Below are 16,797 nucleotides of genomic sequence, written 5' to 3'. Positions count from 1 at the left end.
TTCGCCCTTTGCGGTGCATGCTTTGTGGCTGTGCTTTGAGCAGAGGCTCTGCCTTCGGACCTGCCCTGCTGGTGCCACAGGGGCAAATCCAGCAGCCCTGGGCCATGCGAGAAGAGAGACTTGCCGCATGACTCCCAAACAGGAGAGAAGCAAACCTTCAGGGCTCGGGGAAGGATGTGCTGTTTGCAAAGAAAAATTAAAAAGTCAAATCTCACCATCAGTGAAGCTTTCCTTCGCCCTGTCCTAATCAGAAAGACCATCTCTCCCTCATGCTTCCCCTCCATAGAAGAAGTCCTACCTCCAGCTTCTCTTTTGAACTTGTGAATTGGAGCCTCCAAAGCCTGAACTGAGCAGCTGGTTGTGATGTTGTGCATGGCAAGACAGAGCCTTTTTCATGCACAGGGGCTGGTGTTAGCAGCGCATCGTGCTTTCAGGGGCTCTGTCTGTGCTGTTTCCCAGCACCTACGCCCCTGGGAGCCCTCGCGGTGTGTGCAAGCTGTCAAGGGGCTGTTCTGCACCCTGGGTTCTTTGGAAAGGGATATGTCTTGCTACCCCTGGGCCAAGGCATCCCTGGGGAAGGCTGGTCCAGGCTGTGTCATGTCTAGCGACGTGCCGGGGAGGATGACACCCTGCAAGCTGCTGGTGCTCTGAGCCTGTGGTCTGTGCTCATCCCAAGGCGAGCTCGGCCCATCAGCTCCTGCCCTTTGCTTTCAGCTGTGCTGCCCCTCCAGCCTGTGCTACCAAACCCACTGTTTTCTGTCTGCAGCCCCCTTCTCCTGCCATTTTCACCCTCCTTCTCCTCTCCCTGTCTCCTCTCCTTCCTTTTCCTCCCTTACTCTTCAATCTGTATTTCTTCTTCTCTGTTCCAGCAAAACGATATCAATCAAGGTCATAGATGATGAGGAGTATGAGAAAAACAAGACCTTCTACCTAGAGATCGGGGAGCCCCGGCTGGTGGAGATGAGTGAGAAGAAAGGTGGGGGACGTGCTCCGGGGCTGAGCCCAGCCTGTGTGTCCCTGTCTGGCTCACTCATGCCTGGCACCTGCAACACTGAGCTCACATCCCCAAAGCCTATGGAAAAGGGCAGGAGTGAGGACACTTCCTATCCCTCCTGAACTCAGCCGTTCCCCAGCCCATCAAGGTCCCACCCCAGCTGGGCGATGGGGATGCTTCTGCCCTTCCCCATACGCCCCGGGAGGGATGTGCAGCCGCTTCCCCCCACCCAACCATCTCCGGCACCACGGCACCCAGGCAGACGTGAACTGCATGCATGTGTGATGCCAATCATGTGTTTGCCTTTGTCTTGTGTTCCCACAGGAAATTCATTACCCTTAGAGTACTTGACCGTGAGGAGTATGAGAAAGAGTGCAGTTTCTTCCTTGTGCTTGGGGACCCGGTTTGGCTACGACGAGGAGTGAAAGGTGTGAGAGTAAAACCAGACCAGCTCTCGAGACGCTGCCGTCCGCTTTCTCTGTGTCTCCCTACTCTCACACTCCTTTCTCCTCGCACTTTGGCTCCCAGCCGTTTTGCCCTCCCTCCTTCGAAGCTTGGCCACTGTGCCTTTTTGCTCTGTTTTCTTTCCTCTTTCATTTCTGGGAGAGCCCCGGAGCACCCAGGCAGGGGACGATGAGCATCGCCAGCCCCCAGAGGCATTTTGAGAGTGCTGCCCTGCCGTGTCGCAGCTACACCTTCCTTTAATCGAGCAGAAAATTCAGTCTTGAGAAGTAAAAAGGTGATGCTGCATCATTTTTATCAAAAGATAAAATAGCCTTCACTTGAAATAAAATGCATGGCCAGAGCAGTAATTTTAGCCTTTTTATAGTGGCACTAGGATCTGAAAATAGCTGAGAATCATGGCACAAGCAGGTAATACCATAAGATGCATTCAGTCTGGGAGAAATCAGGTTATACTCAAATAAAGTTTCATGACTCTGCACTGGATAATAGCTTCTCATAGGAATAATAAAAACAATTTCCTTTTTCATCACATTTCTAAACCAACTGCAAACCTTCCCAAAAACACAGAGTTCACTTATTTTTCTGTACATTTTTTTCTGCTTGGAAATTAAGCGAAAATTAATGGCAACAGCAAATTCTGCACACTGTAAATGGCTGAGCAAGAAGCACTTTTAGAGACTTAAGATAATTAGTTGCCCTTATTAAAGCCTTTGTAAAAAATTGGCAGCAGCATTTGGTCTCTCTGCCTTGGAGCTGCCTTCTGATTTCTGGGACACGAGCTCTCCCTTCAGCAGGCATGAGGTTGTAATATATTATTTGTTCAGGACAGAGAGGGCCCCCAGCGGTCCCCATGCTGAGTGGGGACATGCTGCTGTATTTTAGGCTAAAAACACATCCGGCAGCAATGCCACATTCCCATTCAGCGCAGGTGCCCTCTACGTCAGCTGCATCATTCCCCCCATCAGATTTCCTGCAGATTTATGTGACTAGCTACCAGAAGCAGGGCATGGCCCAGGCTCTGCAGGTGGGATTTGTTAAATTAAATTTAACATTAAACAGTGCCAGTGGCATATATGGAGCATAGCCAGTGTTGCCAGGATAAAGTGACACATGGACAACTCAACTTGGCGGCTTCAGCGTCACTCTGCTTCAGAGAGATCAGCGTGGGCTCAGCCTTGTGAGTCTGGCAAGAGCAAACACACTTTCCAGCCTCTAGGTTTGGGAATGGTGCTACCAATTCACAAGATCCCACCTGAAATTTTGAATTAAAAATAAAAGGAAAAGGAAAGAAATTTCCTCATCTTCCTGGTCATAAAGATAATTGAGGAAACCTGAGGGAAGCTCAGCTTTGCAAACTCACTAGCTGGAAGAAAAGTCAAGATTTTAAAGGATACTATTTGCTGCTTTGGCCATGCAATGATTTTTTTTTTTTAGCTCCGTTTTTGTGCTTGATTTTGTACAAGAGGCAGCAAGGCAGGGCGAGCTGTGTGCTGAGCGAGCTGTGTGCTGAGCGCCCTGGAGATGAGAGCATCTCTGAAATGTCACCCTAGAGCCATGTGGCCTTGGTGGGTTCCACGCCTCGGGCAAAAGAACCCCCGAGGCTTTTTCTTTTGTTTTGGAGATCTACAATGTTGAGCAACAAGATTCTTGAGCCAAACCTCACCACAGACTTTTCTTCTCTGGTTGTATATGCCAGAAGCACAGCTGCCTGCTGGAGCTGTTGCTCCCCATTAGGCAGCTGTAGGAGGTCAAAGCCAGTAGCTACTGCACATGGGACATCTTGTGTCCTCCCCCTGGGCAGAACTGCCTCTGAGACCAATGGAAGATCTTGCACATACAATTCAAAGGGGAAAAATGAATTTTTGGAGTGTGCCTTTTAATCCCATACCACCCCATGTTTGCAATAGTTTTTGTTTTAAATCCACAATCCCATGAAATGTTTCTGTTCCTTTATTTTTAGTGCCTTTCTCTCAACACTAATGGTATCCTGCAGCTTTACAGATCTGAAATCTCTGCCCTGGGATCTGGAGTCTTTCTGTGGATATCCCTTTTGATTTTGTTATTCATTTACTTTTCTTCTTCTCTGTTTGTCTCTGTCTGTCTCCTTCACAGCCCTGTTGTTGAATGAGCTTGGTAAGCACGCATTTGTTTTTCTTTTCCATTTTTCCAGTTTGTCTGCATATTTTCAGAAGACAATTGATTTTGTTTGACATTTTTCTTTGCTCATAACATTCTCTTTTAGGGTGGTCAACACTAGTTAAGTAAGCTCAGGTATCTAATATCACATTTTTCCTTGGAGTAGAGCCCCAAAGTCACTAACATTAACGAGCGGTAACCCACTGTGGTGAGCAGCGTTTTTTGGGAGTGGTGTTGTTACAGCCATAGTAAACCTGCCGACATCACAAGTTACAAACCTGTGCTGTGTAAATTAACCCATTGCCTCTTACACTGGCATGGCAGAAACAGGATTGCCTGGTGACTTAGGGATGCTTGTGGCTGGGCAGGAAAGTTGGCCAATCCTTTTTCAAGAGACAGTGCAAACTTTGCCTCCAGTCTTGGGGACATTTAGAGCCCACCCAACCTCTGAATTTCCTTGCTGGCCAACTCCAGGATAGGGAAACTGGGGAGGGAAGCAAAGCCACCCTCGTTCCCCAAAGCACCCCCAACCCCAGGGCAGGCTCACATTGGTTTTACCTACTCTGCAGCATATATTAGATACTGGGAGTGGCAGCTTGCAGATGTGGGTTGAGATGCCTGCGTTCAGGTCTCCCCACACTGTCCCTGGGGTGCGTGTTGGGGAGCAGCCCCCCATGTCCACAGTCCCTGGCCGTGGGGCAGAGAAGGACCACCCAGTCCCTGCGGGCTGCAGGGTGTCCATGTTGCTGTGCCAATGCTAACCCTCTTTCTCTCTTTCTCTCTCTCTCTCTCTCTCATTTTTGGTTTCATCTAGGTGGCTTCACCATCACAGGTATGGATTTCTGCTCTCCCCCCACCCCTCCCTTCCCTCCTCTTAATGGCCACATGCTCACCCCGCTCTTTCTTCTTGGTTTCCTCTTTGCTTTTGTTCTGTCCTGGAGGGAAACTCTGGAAGGGTAAGAAGGCACCGTGCCGCTGCCCCGGCCGGTCATGCTAACACCGTGTCCTCTCACAGAGTGCTCTGCCTGCCATGCACGCCTAACCCCCACCCCAGGGAGGGTGACCATCGCCCCTGAAGTGACAGGCAGCCCCCCTCCATCTTTTAAAGCAAGGAGGGCTTCTCCACTTGATCTAGCCTTCCCTTCCCTGCTGCCCACACAGGAGGTGTGTGCGTGGCACGGGGAGCCTGTCCTCACTCTCCAGGCAGCAGCCAGGGTGCCTGAGCACTGCGGGAAGTGCGGGGCTCCATGGCTGCTTCATGTACGCAGCCCCTGCCCTTCCAGCCAGCGAGACCCAGCAGCAGGGTTTGCTCTTCTGTCACTAGCCAGCCGAGCATCCGCCACTAGCCAGCCAAGCATCTGTCACTAGCCAGCCGAACATCTGTCACTAGCCAGTCGAACACTGCAGGGGCAGAAGGTCCCGGCTCCTGCACGTTGCAGAGCGGCCCCTCAGGAGCCCTAGAAACAATAATTCAGGCTAACGAGGCTCTGGCCACAAGGTCAGTCTCTTTGACCGGTGGGAGCAGGGCTTTCCCGCAGCGTGGTGCCACTCATGCAGACAAGGAGCAGCTGGCAAGGGAGCGACACTAACCCCGTGTGAAGTAGGAGTAGAGTTTACTAATGGCATGGCAGCAGTTTGCACAGGGTGTATGGTCCCTTCTGTTGATCTCCTGCTAATCGCTTTGATAGGCAAACCTGTCTTCAGGAAGGTCCAGGCTAGAGATCATCCTCTTCCTTGCACCGTGGTCTCCATCCAAGGTATCTGCAGCGTGACACCAAAGGGCTGCGGCAGTCTAACATGGACTGACCAAAGTGTTTGCCTGCTGACAGTTTAACTCCTGTCTCCAGTGATTCCAGCCCTTTTTAGCCCTGATGTCCTTCTCCTCATCCCTGCAACGGACTGGCAGGGAGCTCAGCGGAGGTCTGTGCAGGGGCAGTGACAAAAGTCATGCTGCCTGGGGTCTTCGTGCCCCAAAGGTTGCATGGATGCCATTGGAGGTGCAGACCTGCTCCATTGCTCTTGTAGGCCCTCCACTGCCTCCTCGCTCAGGATTTGGGGTCTGGCCATGCCTTGTTGATGACTCCTGGCACCTGTATGGCCCAGTGCTATTTCCTCCTGCCCCACCGTCGCAGCAGGAGTTTCATGCTTTCTGGTTGACAGCCCCCTGCCCAAGGTAAAGCCCTGCTCAGAAGGAGGCAGAGCCAAGTTTTCAGACCCAGCTCAGCTCTGGGGCTGCTGGCAGCTCTCCCTGGTTGTAACAGGCTGATGGAAATGTCTTGACCATGACCTGGTGCAGACCTGGAGAGCTGGGAAATGAGCCTTAGTGATGATCTGTCTCCCTGTGGGAGAGGCAGGAGGTACCAAGCAGTAAGCTATTCCCCAGCCCTGAGAGTGAACTGGGCTCCTTTTGAACTTGGACGAGTTGCAGACCTCTTGCTAGCATTTCCCAGCAAAACTACTCTGCCTATTGCTCCATGACCTCCTTCTCAGCTGCTCTGTCACTCATGCTCCCACCTGGAGGTTTCCTGACCTCCCTCTCTGATGGAAAGCCAGCTCCAGAGAGTGACCAGCCGAGCCTGGCTCACCGATGGGCTCTTTGCTTTGCAGAGGAGAATGAAGAAAAGCAGCCACTGACCAGCAAGGAGGAGGAAGAGCGTCGAATCGCGGAGATGGGGCGCCCAGTCCTGGGGGAGCACACCAAGCTCGAAATTATCATTGAGGAATCCTATGAGTTCAAGGTACTGCCCACGTCCCCTGCCCCTGTTCTTCTTCCACTCCAGCTGGGGACTCTCCTGTTGGGTTTTCACAGCATTGGCAAGCACATGCTAATGGGATCACAGCAAAGCAAGGCAGCTCCTGCCATCACAAGCTCTCAGAGCAGGACGAAGGGAAGGTGGCTAAGCGAAGGCATGATGAAAGAGCAAGGGTCACTCCAGTGAGAGGCGGTGGATTAAAATACACTCTGCATCTTCACTCTGTCTATTAGCCCACAGCCATGGTCCTTGGGACATGATCCCAGACTTTCTGTCCCACTCACAGACTGACTGTGGTTATTATTACACAAACACATCAATATGGCAAGCCTAAGAGCTGACTGGGCTCCAGAATGCTGCAGGTTGCTTTAAAATATAACCTCGTTCTCACAGTGATGTGCTACATCCAGGTCCTACTTACTGGCGGTGTCGAGTGAGCCCCACGCCTGAGACCCTCAGCATAAAGGGCTGATACCCTAAATGCAAGTAATGGCTGCAAAGCTAAGCTGCTGTGAATGCATGCACCAGACCAAGAGCTGAAAACTGGCAATTTCATTATCTTCTCCATTTTTGTGTAGTGTAAAAAAATAGCAGACCGCCCTGACTATGTCGCAGCCGTGGCTCCCTCCCTCCCTGCTGTGGTTTCACTGTCACTGTGCATCTGAGACATCACAGTGTGCGGGCAGCTCTCAGGCTCCCTGCCCAGGGCCATCTCCTACCTTCCTTACCAGCGTTGAGCTCCAGCTCCTGAGCAGCACAGAGGCAGAGCCCATCTCCACAAATGGGCCTTGATCAAGTCCCAGTTAGTGCTTTGAAGCAGCCCAGTAAAAACTCTTCCCAAGATGTTGGGGACAGCAGGAGCTGTGGCACCTCAGCACTATTTGCTGTTAAACCTCCACTGAGATGGTTCCAACTCCCATCATGAGCAGATTTCATAAGGTCTTTTCGAGCGACAGCGAGAGGAATTGCAAGTACTTACATTTGCTTTCACTGCTGGGGCTCTTGACCTGAGCTTAAAATCTACTAAGCTTTTTCCATAAGTGCATGGCTGTAAGCACTAGTGCCGGTGGGTTTTAGCCCAGCCTCTCCAGCCCGATAACTCCTAATTCTCTCCTCTGCATCTCCATCCGCAGAATACAGTGGACAAGCTCATTAAGAAGACGAACCTGGCCCTGGTGGTTGGCACAAACAGCTGGAGGGAGCAGTTTATTGAGGCTATTACTGTCAGCGCGGGTGAGTTTGGACCACAGCTCCAGGTGAATTACAGTCAATCTCACTCGTGTCTCGGCTTGGCTGTATCAGTAATGGAGACGGTGGTGGAGCAGCAGAAGGTAAAACAGGTGTCGGGGTTATTTACAGCATCTGCATAAATAAGACAGCTGATTAAACCCTTTCGTGAGATCACCTTGTCTGATGTGTAGGAAACCTCCTGCATTAAGTGTGTCTGTAGCACCCAGCAGAGAAACACCCTGACTGTTACCAGCTGTCAGAGGGGAAAAGTCATTTCAGTGAGATCTGGGAGGCGAACGCAGTGTTTAAATTCAGAGCAGCGTAAATGATGTCAGTGGGAAGCAGCAGTGCTCCCCATCCCTAGTGCTCCCCATACTCCTGTGGTGAGGACAACGCAGTAGCAAAGGTGCCAAGCCCAGAAGGCAGCAACTGAGTTCCCCTCTCTGTGGGCCAAAATTTGCCCTTGACACCCTGCTTTCAGGAACTCCTGCTGCTCCAGCCAGCTGTGGCTGCAGGTTATGGCTCAGCAGCCCAAGTGCTGCAGCAGCACATGATATCTGTGGTCATAGCAGATCATATCTGACCATATCTTCCCTCTCTCAGAGAATTGCCTTTCCCTCAGAAATGCACTGTTGTTCTGTTCTCACAGGCACCAGTGCCATGTTTACCAGTATGCCCAGTATAGGATATATTAGCATTCCTACATCTGTGGAAGATGAAAGAAAGGTGGTCTCCTCCAGTTGTGGTTTTAACAGCTGGAGGAGACACTGTAACTTACTGGCTGGATGTTACAACCTTACAGCATTGGTTGTGGATGCATTAGGGCAAAGTCAACCAGCTTAAAGTAAATCACTGGGGAAGGCAGTTTCAGCTCATCTGGCTAATTGTGCGTTGAAATGCATGGGGGAGCACTCACACTTCCTACCTCGAGCTCTGCTGTACAGGATAACCTCTGCCCAGCACAAAGTAATTAAAAGCGATGGCCGTACCATTTACCATCCACCTTTGAAAATGAAGACAAGACATTGCGCAGCAGCTATCTCCTCAAATTGTGATCCCTCCTCTTGTAGCATGGTTATTCTTGGAGCCTCCAGCCAAGAGCCTCCCATTATTTCAGATGCATCATGAACATATCATGCAAGACAATCCTTGCTGCAGGCTTTGTGGCTAATACGGCTAAACTAATTATGCCAGAATCAATTATTTAACTACATCCTGTATTAAAGCAAAGATAATCACTGGTAGTTGCGTCTCATCTCTGTGCCACATGTGAAGACTGCAGCTATGTGAAAACCCTGTTACCACCATGTCTTGAATCAACAGCCATCGTCAGTGCTAACAGGATGATTAGCAAACATTTTATTAAATGTGGCATATTTCGGTGGACATGAGCTGTCCCTTGCAGTTGAGGAACAGTAGTTGGTCTCTGAGCTCTGGATCTGCTTTTTTTGCCAGGATTTAGCTCCTCAAGCTTTGTGCCCAGCAAGTTAAAATGCCTCAAACATTAGAGTCTGGGTTTGGGTTTTTCCCTGCAGCCCTCCCTTGAGAAGAGGTGAAAGTCACACATTCCCGCTTCAAAATGTAATGTCCCAGCTGGGAAAAGAAGCATTAAAACTCCATTTCCCACCCAGTGAGCAATGGTGGCAATGTTGACAGGGCAGCTGAGCAATGGAGCAGCAGGAGGTCAGGTCTGTGGAAGGACAGTGCAGGTGCAGGTGAGACTGTGCCACACCATGCCATGCCATCCCGTGCTGTGCCATCCTGTGCTGTCCAGGTGGCTGAGCTGGAGCCTCTTACCCATAGCTGCCTTCAGACTGCACCCAACAGCCCATAAAGTTTCTTCCACAGCAAAAACATCCCAGAGTTTGTGAGCCCGTTCCTGAATGCACCCTTGGGTCACCATCCGACCTCACTCTGCATTTCAAGTCACCTTCACAGGATCTGGCCAGCTCTTCGAAAGAGAAACGTTATTGCTCTTTAACAAAATGATAGACAGATTTGGATGAATGTTATGACAGTGGCACTCGTTCATTTTTCAGTCCGTTTTATCATCTCCATAAAGATTTAGATCCACGACAGTCCTGCTGCCATGCATCTTGGGAGAGAATTAAAATACCTGCTGCAAAATTACAGTGTGAGCACAGCACAGTGTATCCTGCCAGTACCAGTCTTTGTGCAGCGAGCAAAAAGAACAGGCCAGCATAGGCTTCCCAGGCTGAAAAACTGTTCCTTATCTCCAAGACAATGCACAGGAATAGAGTATTTATATCTGCCAAAATAATAACACCGTGCCACTGATTAGCTACTGTTTCTGTTGTAGTGAGTTTGAAGCTTTAAAGCCAAGCAAAACATAATTTTCCATCAAGTTATTGTAGAGACATCAAGTCTCCCACTGCCTCTATCTTGTGTTGGTCTTGAGCTGCAAAGGTGCTTTGAAGGCAAACAATGTGTGCAAAGTTGCACCCCGACAAGGTGCTGAATAGGGCTTTTCCCTGGTTGGTCATGGCTTTATTTAGCCAAATATTGAAAATCTTGAAAGATTATGTCCATCATCCAGGGTATGTGTCCCAGGGCTGCACCACCACCCTGGAGGAAATGTTTCTCCTGATATTACCATCCAAGCTGCAGTTCGTGGCCATTGCCCCTTATTGTATCCCTTGTCAGTACAGAGGGAAGTTTCGCTCCATCCTTTCTGTACATGCCCTCCAAGTCACTATAGGCTGTTGCTTGGTCCCCTCCAACCTCCTCTCCTCCTGATTCACCAAGCCAGCTCCTTCCACCTCTTCCCACAGGCAGCATCCTCCAGGCTCCAATCATCTTGGTGGCCCCACTGAATCTCCTCAAGCTTTACCCCAGCCATCACGTGGGATTCGTGTCCCCTCCTGCCTTGCTCTCACAGACTCCATCACTATCCTCTCCCCTGCAGCTGCATCTCTCCTGAGAGCCCCAGGGATGCCAGCAGAGTGCAAGGTTTACATGTACTGGAGCTGAGTCAAACCAAGAGCAGGTTGACTACTCTTACAGGTTACCACCTCTTGAGAGTGGTCACAATGTGAGTGATCCCTGGGCCTTTTCCTTTTCTTGCTCCCGTGTGCTGTGTGCAATTTCTGCAGGACCACAAAGGGAAATAACCAAGAGGTGAAACTTCAGTGCACAGGGTTTGGCCTCCACTTTCCCAGGAAGGATGCCTTGTCTTGATCCCCCAGTTGACTTTTCATCGCCACCTTTGCCAGGAGGCAGAAAGCAATTATCGCTATGAGCAGAGACAGAGCAAGCAGCTCACCAGCAGCTTCCTCCAGTAACTCTGTTGTCATGGCACAGAGCCACTGTTTGAACATGGGGTTAATTCATACCCACGGATTGGTACACAGCGTACAGCAAGACCATGTTATTCTCCCTGCGGGAGGCTTTATAAATTTTGTTATTCAGTCAAACATTTGCATTGTGGAGGAAGATATGGAAGGAGGAATATTCACACTGGCCAGCAGTGGGGCAGATAAAACCAGCACAACCTCATCCAAAAGCTTATGCCAGCCCGACCAGTGCTGCAGCCGCCAGGAGAGGCAGCTTTTCCCAGGCATAGAGCCATCATCTCCTTGAACCCAGTGGCTGGCAAGGAGAGACCTTGTCCCCTCACCCACTGTGGTGGAGCAGAGCAGAAGCTCAGGTTTCACTGGGTGATTTTGGCTGCTCTGGGACTTGGTCCCTTTTTTCCACCATCCTGAAGCGTCCTCCCAGGAAGGCAAGCCAGGCTCACTCATGCCATCTGACAGGGATGGGCTGCACATTGCATCCTCCCCTTGGTAAGGAGCTTCTGCCAACAGCCGTGCAGGGAGATCTGATGATCCACATCCTTGGGGGGAAAAAAAATGCATCAAAGACAATGACATATCACCAACTCGAGTGCACAGGATGTCTTTAACACACTCGCAATGGCCTTGGAATCCCCAATGTCCGTAACTTAGAAACCCATCCTTGTTCCTTGGTGGTGCAAGAAAGACTCCCACTGATTTAATTGGGAAAGCGTCACCTCCCCTTCATGCCCAGGGATGGTTCGAGCACACACTGGAGGAGTTTTTGACTGTGCCACAACTCTGATGTTGTGCACTGTGCCAGGCTGGGGGAGCTCCACATTTGCCACGCAGCCCACCCAGAGGACAGGCTGGCCGGTGGGCTTGTGAGGCACCTGATCAGAGCTGCTGGAGTCAGGCAGGAAGTCACCATCCCTGAGGGGCTCACTGGTGGGATCAGCCCCACACGATGGGGGCTCTCTGGAGGCTGGATGCCAAGTGGCTTTGGAAAGACAGGTGAGGTTCCAATGCCTGCAGCAGGAAAGGTAGAAACAGAGACAGCTGCCAGGATCCCCATGGCCCTACCAGGACCTAGAAGATGAAGATGTGCTGAGGCAGTGCTGGGGGAAGGGGCTGAGGAGCGAGAGGAGGGGGCCAGGACAGTTTGACATCTGCTGAGCTCTTTCCCAGTGACCCACAGGATTGCTGCTGGGCACAAGTGAGCCTGCATGTCCAGGGGTCATGGCTGTGGATGCATAACTCCCCAAGAGCCTTTGGGGCCATGCAGCATCTGGCAGTCAGGGTCTGAGAGCCCCTGGGACATCAGGCAGGATGGGCACAAGGACTCCCATCCCATCTGTGCTGAAGACCCAGGTCTTGCAGGTGCTACAGGGGCCACAGCCATGAGCAGCAGTGCACTGTGCAGGGCTGAGCACTCAGCACAGCACCAGGATAGCCAGGGTCTGACCCACACAATGTGCCTGGTGAGCAGAGATAGGGCCAGGGCTGCTGGCAGGGTTCGCGCTGGGTAAATGACCCCTGCAAGGCATTAACAACAGATTGGTGAGAAGTGAAGCACTGACCTGGATCAGGGACAGAAAATAAAAAGAAGAAAAGTGCTTTTTTTCTGTGACAAATGATGCTCCATAGCGGGCTCATAGCCTGGGGTGCTTGCCAGCTACCTGGAAGGGGTGTAAATGGGAAAGCATTTTCATGTGCAGGACATGCCCACTGACCTTGGTGAGACCAGACCGAAAAGAATGGGCAGCCAGAGCTCGTAGGAAGGCACGTGAAAAAGCAGGGAAATGCAACAAGGAAGGACAGTCAGCAGTGATGGACCAGGGAGGTTTTAGGGCAGGTATTCTTCATGGCTGGATCCCGGTTTGCAGAAAAGGCGAAGCTCCAGAGCCAGCAGCTCAGCAGTCACCAAAACCAAATGTCTTTCCAGAGAGCTAGAAACAATCACAGGTACTTGTGAAAAGCGTCTCAAAAAGAGATTCCTTAGGAGAGTCTCTGTGAGGCAAGTGTTGCTCTTGGTGGACTCACCTGCCCCAATCAGCTCCAGCCAGCATGAGGCCAGTTGTTTCCCATGTCTTCCAGGGGCTGAGTCCCGAAAACCATCTGATGGTTAAACCCAAGCATAGCTGCTGGCATGAGGCTCTGCGTTTTCTGAAGTGCAGGTTGATTTTCAAGACCGATACCTTTGGAGAGTCTCTCTGTGTCATGGGAAGGGGTCAGGAAAGGCCATTGAACCCCTCTGATGATTGCCCAGAAAATATATTTGGAAGTTAAGGCCTTCTAGGGCCCAAATCATGAGAGATGGCATTTGGGGGGCTGCAGTATGCACAGGAGCTTTTCCCACTCTCCACCAGGATAGGCGAGTCTAATCAGGCACTGGTGGTTTTCTTCAGGGGAAGACGACGATGACGATGAATGTGGGGAGGAGAAACTGCCCTCCTGCTTTGACTACGTGATGCACTTTCTGACCGTCTTCTGGAAGGTCCTTTTTGCTTTTGTGCCACCGACAGACTACTGGAATGGCTGGGCTTGCTTTGTTGTCTCTATCCTCATGATAGGCCTCCTGACAGCTTTCATTGGCGACCTGGCGTCCCACTTTGGCTGCACCATTGGCTTGAAGGACTCAGTCACCGCGGTCGTGTTTGTTGCACTGGGGACATCGGTGCCAGGTAAGGACAACAGCAGGGCTCGTTGTGAAGGTCCATCTCTGCCTGGTCTGAGTTTGAGTTTGGGCTGGGAAAGTTGGGCACAGTGAGGTCCTTGGCTGTGCTCCATGGGACTCCCAAGAACAGTTTCAAGGTGTATGTGGTGGAATTTGTTTTCCAGTCTTGGTTCAGGCAGGAGGATGAAACCAGGATGTGGATTCAGTCCCCTGGAAATTATTTCAAGGACATTCCCCTTGCAAAGACTGTGAAGTATCTATTTCTGTGGACAGCCTCCATGGCATCCACTCTCAGAGCAGGAAATTGGTCTTTGATTAAAATTCTGCTTGTGTTGGCAGTCCTGCATCTTCCTTCTGAGCATCTGCTCCTTTAACCTTGCCTCCCAGGTGAGCTGGGTGCTAGTTCATACTCAGGGTGCTCTGCCCAGCATGGGCACCTTTGTGTGAGACCAGATTCAGCTTCAGTTCAGATGGATCAAGGTGAGGTTTCTGAGCTGGAGTAGCTGCTCGAAATGTGACTTGTGAAGCCCCTAGAAGGCCCTGGCCCCACAAATGTTTGGAGATGTGTCTCTAATCAAGTGGTCACCCAGCCTGAGAAGACAGCAGAGACTGAGGACTGACCAGGGAGATAAAAAACCCACAAGTAACCATACCTACACACCACTTTGTCCTCCCACCACACATTGGCTTGCTGCAACCCAGTCTCCCTTTCTGCTGACTCAGCAAAGGGCCCCTTTTAGGGATGAATGGGTGCACTGGATGGTCCCAGTGACACTGTTGCTCTGAGAAATCCCATGTCAGCTTGTGTGAGAAGGTCTGTGCATTTCACTCACCTTCTTCCATGGGCTGTGCTGGTGAGACACAGCCTGGTTCCAGGACATGGTGCTCTAACCCAACCCGACCACCGCCCGTGTCAGTCACACCTTCCCTTGCCACCCCCAGACTTCCAGTGATCAGCGCTCAGGTGCTCAAAGATCTTGAAATTGTCCTAATGCTATCAGAGCCCAAAAAAGAAGCAGCAAAACCAAAAGGAAAAACAGATTTGTGCAAGGAACAGAAAAAGGAGCATTGTTTAGACTTCTGGCACTTTTAGGCGTGAGGTTTGTAGGGCTGTCTCACAGCCTTGACAGCAAAAATCTTCCCTCCTGCTTTTGTTGACAAAAGGTGGCATTTAAGTTCCTTTTAGGAAACGCTTGGCTACTCTTTTGAACTAGCAGGTGCTCCCAGACTGTGTCATGTCAGCTGGGTGCTAGTGGTGCTCCTGCACACCGGGGAGGTGCAGGGTGCTTTCCAGGAGGCAGACAGGCATCAGAGGAATGTGCAGTGAAGTCAAGACTGACGGGGACCTTCCCTGCATTAGAAGCACCGCTCAAGCTTGCAGCAGTGCATGTTGTTGTTTCCACACTCTGGCTGGGGCTGGCAGCGTGCCCCAGATGTGCCCCATCTCTCCTTCCGCAGCTGCAGCAGAGGCATCAGCACTGTCCCACAACCCCGTTACTGCTCCATGACCAAGGCTGAGAACAAGGGAAAATGCCTTTTCCTTCCCTCAGCAGTCAGATGCATTTCCATGGGAGCTTTTTTTAAAAAAATAAGGCAGTCCTTTGATTTCTTTGCTGCAAACAGCCCCTCTCACTGTGCTTATAGGTGCCCAGCCCCTCCTGTTACATGAAACAGGGTCTTCATGCCAGGCTGCACTTTGCCATCTCACCTTGCAGACCCACTGGGAAGGAGCGTAAAGGAAACTCTGTAGAATTAAAACACATGAAATCTAACCTCACCATTTTCTTTTTTTGAGCCACACTCTGCTGCCTGTACCCAAGGTGGCCCGGGAGTGCAGATGTGCTAAGGACTCATCTTCTCATCATTAGCTGAGAGTGGGACAAAACCCAGATGCTAATCCTCTCTCCTGCTCACCCTGCAGATCCAGAGCGGGTTTGGATGTAAAATGAGCACTTCCCTATGGTGCGGAGACACAAGATCTGTCATGTAAAAGGCCAACTGAGTTTTATCACAGCTCTTTTGCCACCGGTATTAAAGCTGGTGAAGCACCTGGGCAAGTGTACACCCACCTGCATGGTTTTTCTCCCTAAGGGGTGAAAGGTGACTGCTTGTTTACCAAAGTGTCAGGGTCTGCAGAAGACACTGGACTTCAGTGAGGTGAAAGGTTTTGGAGAGACATAATTAAAGCGAACACAGAAACACAAATACAAAACATCAGGGAACCGGAAGGATAGATACAAACTATTGTGGCTCCCACAAAGCTTTTCCAATCTTTTAAATTCTTTTGCAAGCCAACAAGTCAGTGGATGTGTGAGAAGGGGCCAACACAGTGTAGTACAGGGAAGCGTTGTCTCTTGCTTGAAGCACTGTGGGGCTTCTGGGGCCATACTGGAGGAAGCCCTATATTGCTGGACATTGAGATTTCCCTCCTGGGCATTTCTGGACCTTGATTGTCACTCTGGCTCTGGCCAGAAGTGCTCTTCCTTGGTAGTGCCCGTAGACACAGCTGTACCCTGTCCCCTTACCCACTATCCTCATTCCCCGAGTGATGCCGTTGACATTTGTCCCCAAGCTGCCTGCTGCTGTACCTTCTTACCTGGCAGTTTCCTGAGGATTTCCTTCCTCCTTCCCTTTGCAGACACATTTGCCAGCAAAGTAGCAGCAACACAGGACCAGTATGCGGATGCCTCCATCGGGAACGTCACCGGGAGCAATGCCGTGAACGTTTTCCTGGGCATCGGGGTGGCCTGGTCCATCGCAGCCATCTACCACGCGGCGCACGGACAAGCCTTCCAAGTCTCTCCCGGCACCCTGGCCTTCTCCGTCACCCTCTTCACCATTTTTGCTTTTATCAGTGTGGGTGTGCTGCTCTACCGGCGGAGACCCGAGATTGGAGGTGAGCTGGGCGGGCCGCGGACTTCCAAGCTGCTCACATCCTCACTCTTTATCCTCCTCTGGCTCTTGTACATATTCTTCTCATCTCTGGAAGCCTACTGCCACATAAAGGGCTTCTAAAGGGACAATCAGAGATAGTAAATATATATATATCTATATGTATCTATATAGAGTGATATATAGGTATAGATATAGATATAATGCTGTGTATAATGAACAGAGAAAGAATAAAAGAGATTTGCCATGTTCACGCACCTGCTGACGAAAAGCGGCTTTGGAGCATCCTTTGAACTAGGCAGGACCCCAAAGCCAGCAGGACCCCTCCCCGGGCAGTGGCCCTGGCCAGGAGCCCGG

The 16,797-nt window shown here is 50.9% G+C and overlaps 1 protein-coding gene across 14 annotated transcripts in view; it reads left to right on the top strand.

The window, feature by feature from the left end:
- SLC8A1 (solute carrier family 8 member A1) overlaps positions 1-16,563 on the top strand; it is a 117,876-nt gene extending 101,313 nt beyond the window's left edge. The window contains exons 2-10 of one of the 14 annotated variants that reach the window (XM_086630682.1): positions 870-976; positions 3,572-3,592; positions 4,410-4,427; positions 4,537-4,551; positions 5,284-5,352; positions 6,203-6,333; positions 7,482-7,581; positions 13,280-13,555; positions 16,187-16,563. In XM_086630682.1, the coding sequence (XP_086486808.1) occupies positions 870-976; positions 3,572-3,592; positions 4,410-4,427; positions 4,537-4,551; positions 5,284-5,352; positions 6,203-6,333; positions 7,482-7,581; positions 13,280-13,555; positions 16,187-16,563 (1,114 nt within the window). The other 13 variants (XM_086630692.1, XM_086630686.1, XM_086630708.1 and 10 more) reach the window with 13 other exon arrangements.
- The last annotated feature ends 234 nt before the right edge of the window (positions 16,564-16,797 follow it).

Source organism: Tauraco erythrolophus, chromosome 2 (assembly GCF_009769465.1).
Source record: "Tauraco erythrolophus isolate bTauEry1 chromosome 2, bTauEry1.pri, whole genome shotgun sequence".
NCBI classification, from domain to species: Eukaryota; Metazoa; Chordata; class Aves; order Musophagiformes; family Musophagidae; genus Tauraco; species Tauraco erythrolophus.
The sequence above is the reverse complement of the archived record's forward strand: the minus strand, read 5'-3'. Positions and strand labels throughout refer to the sequence as shown.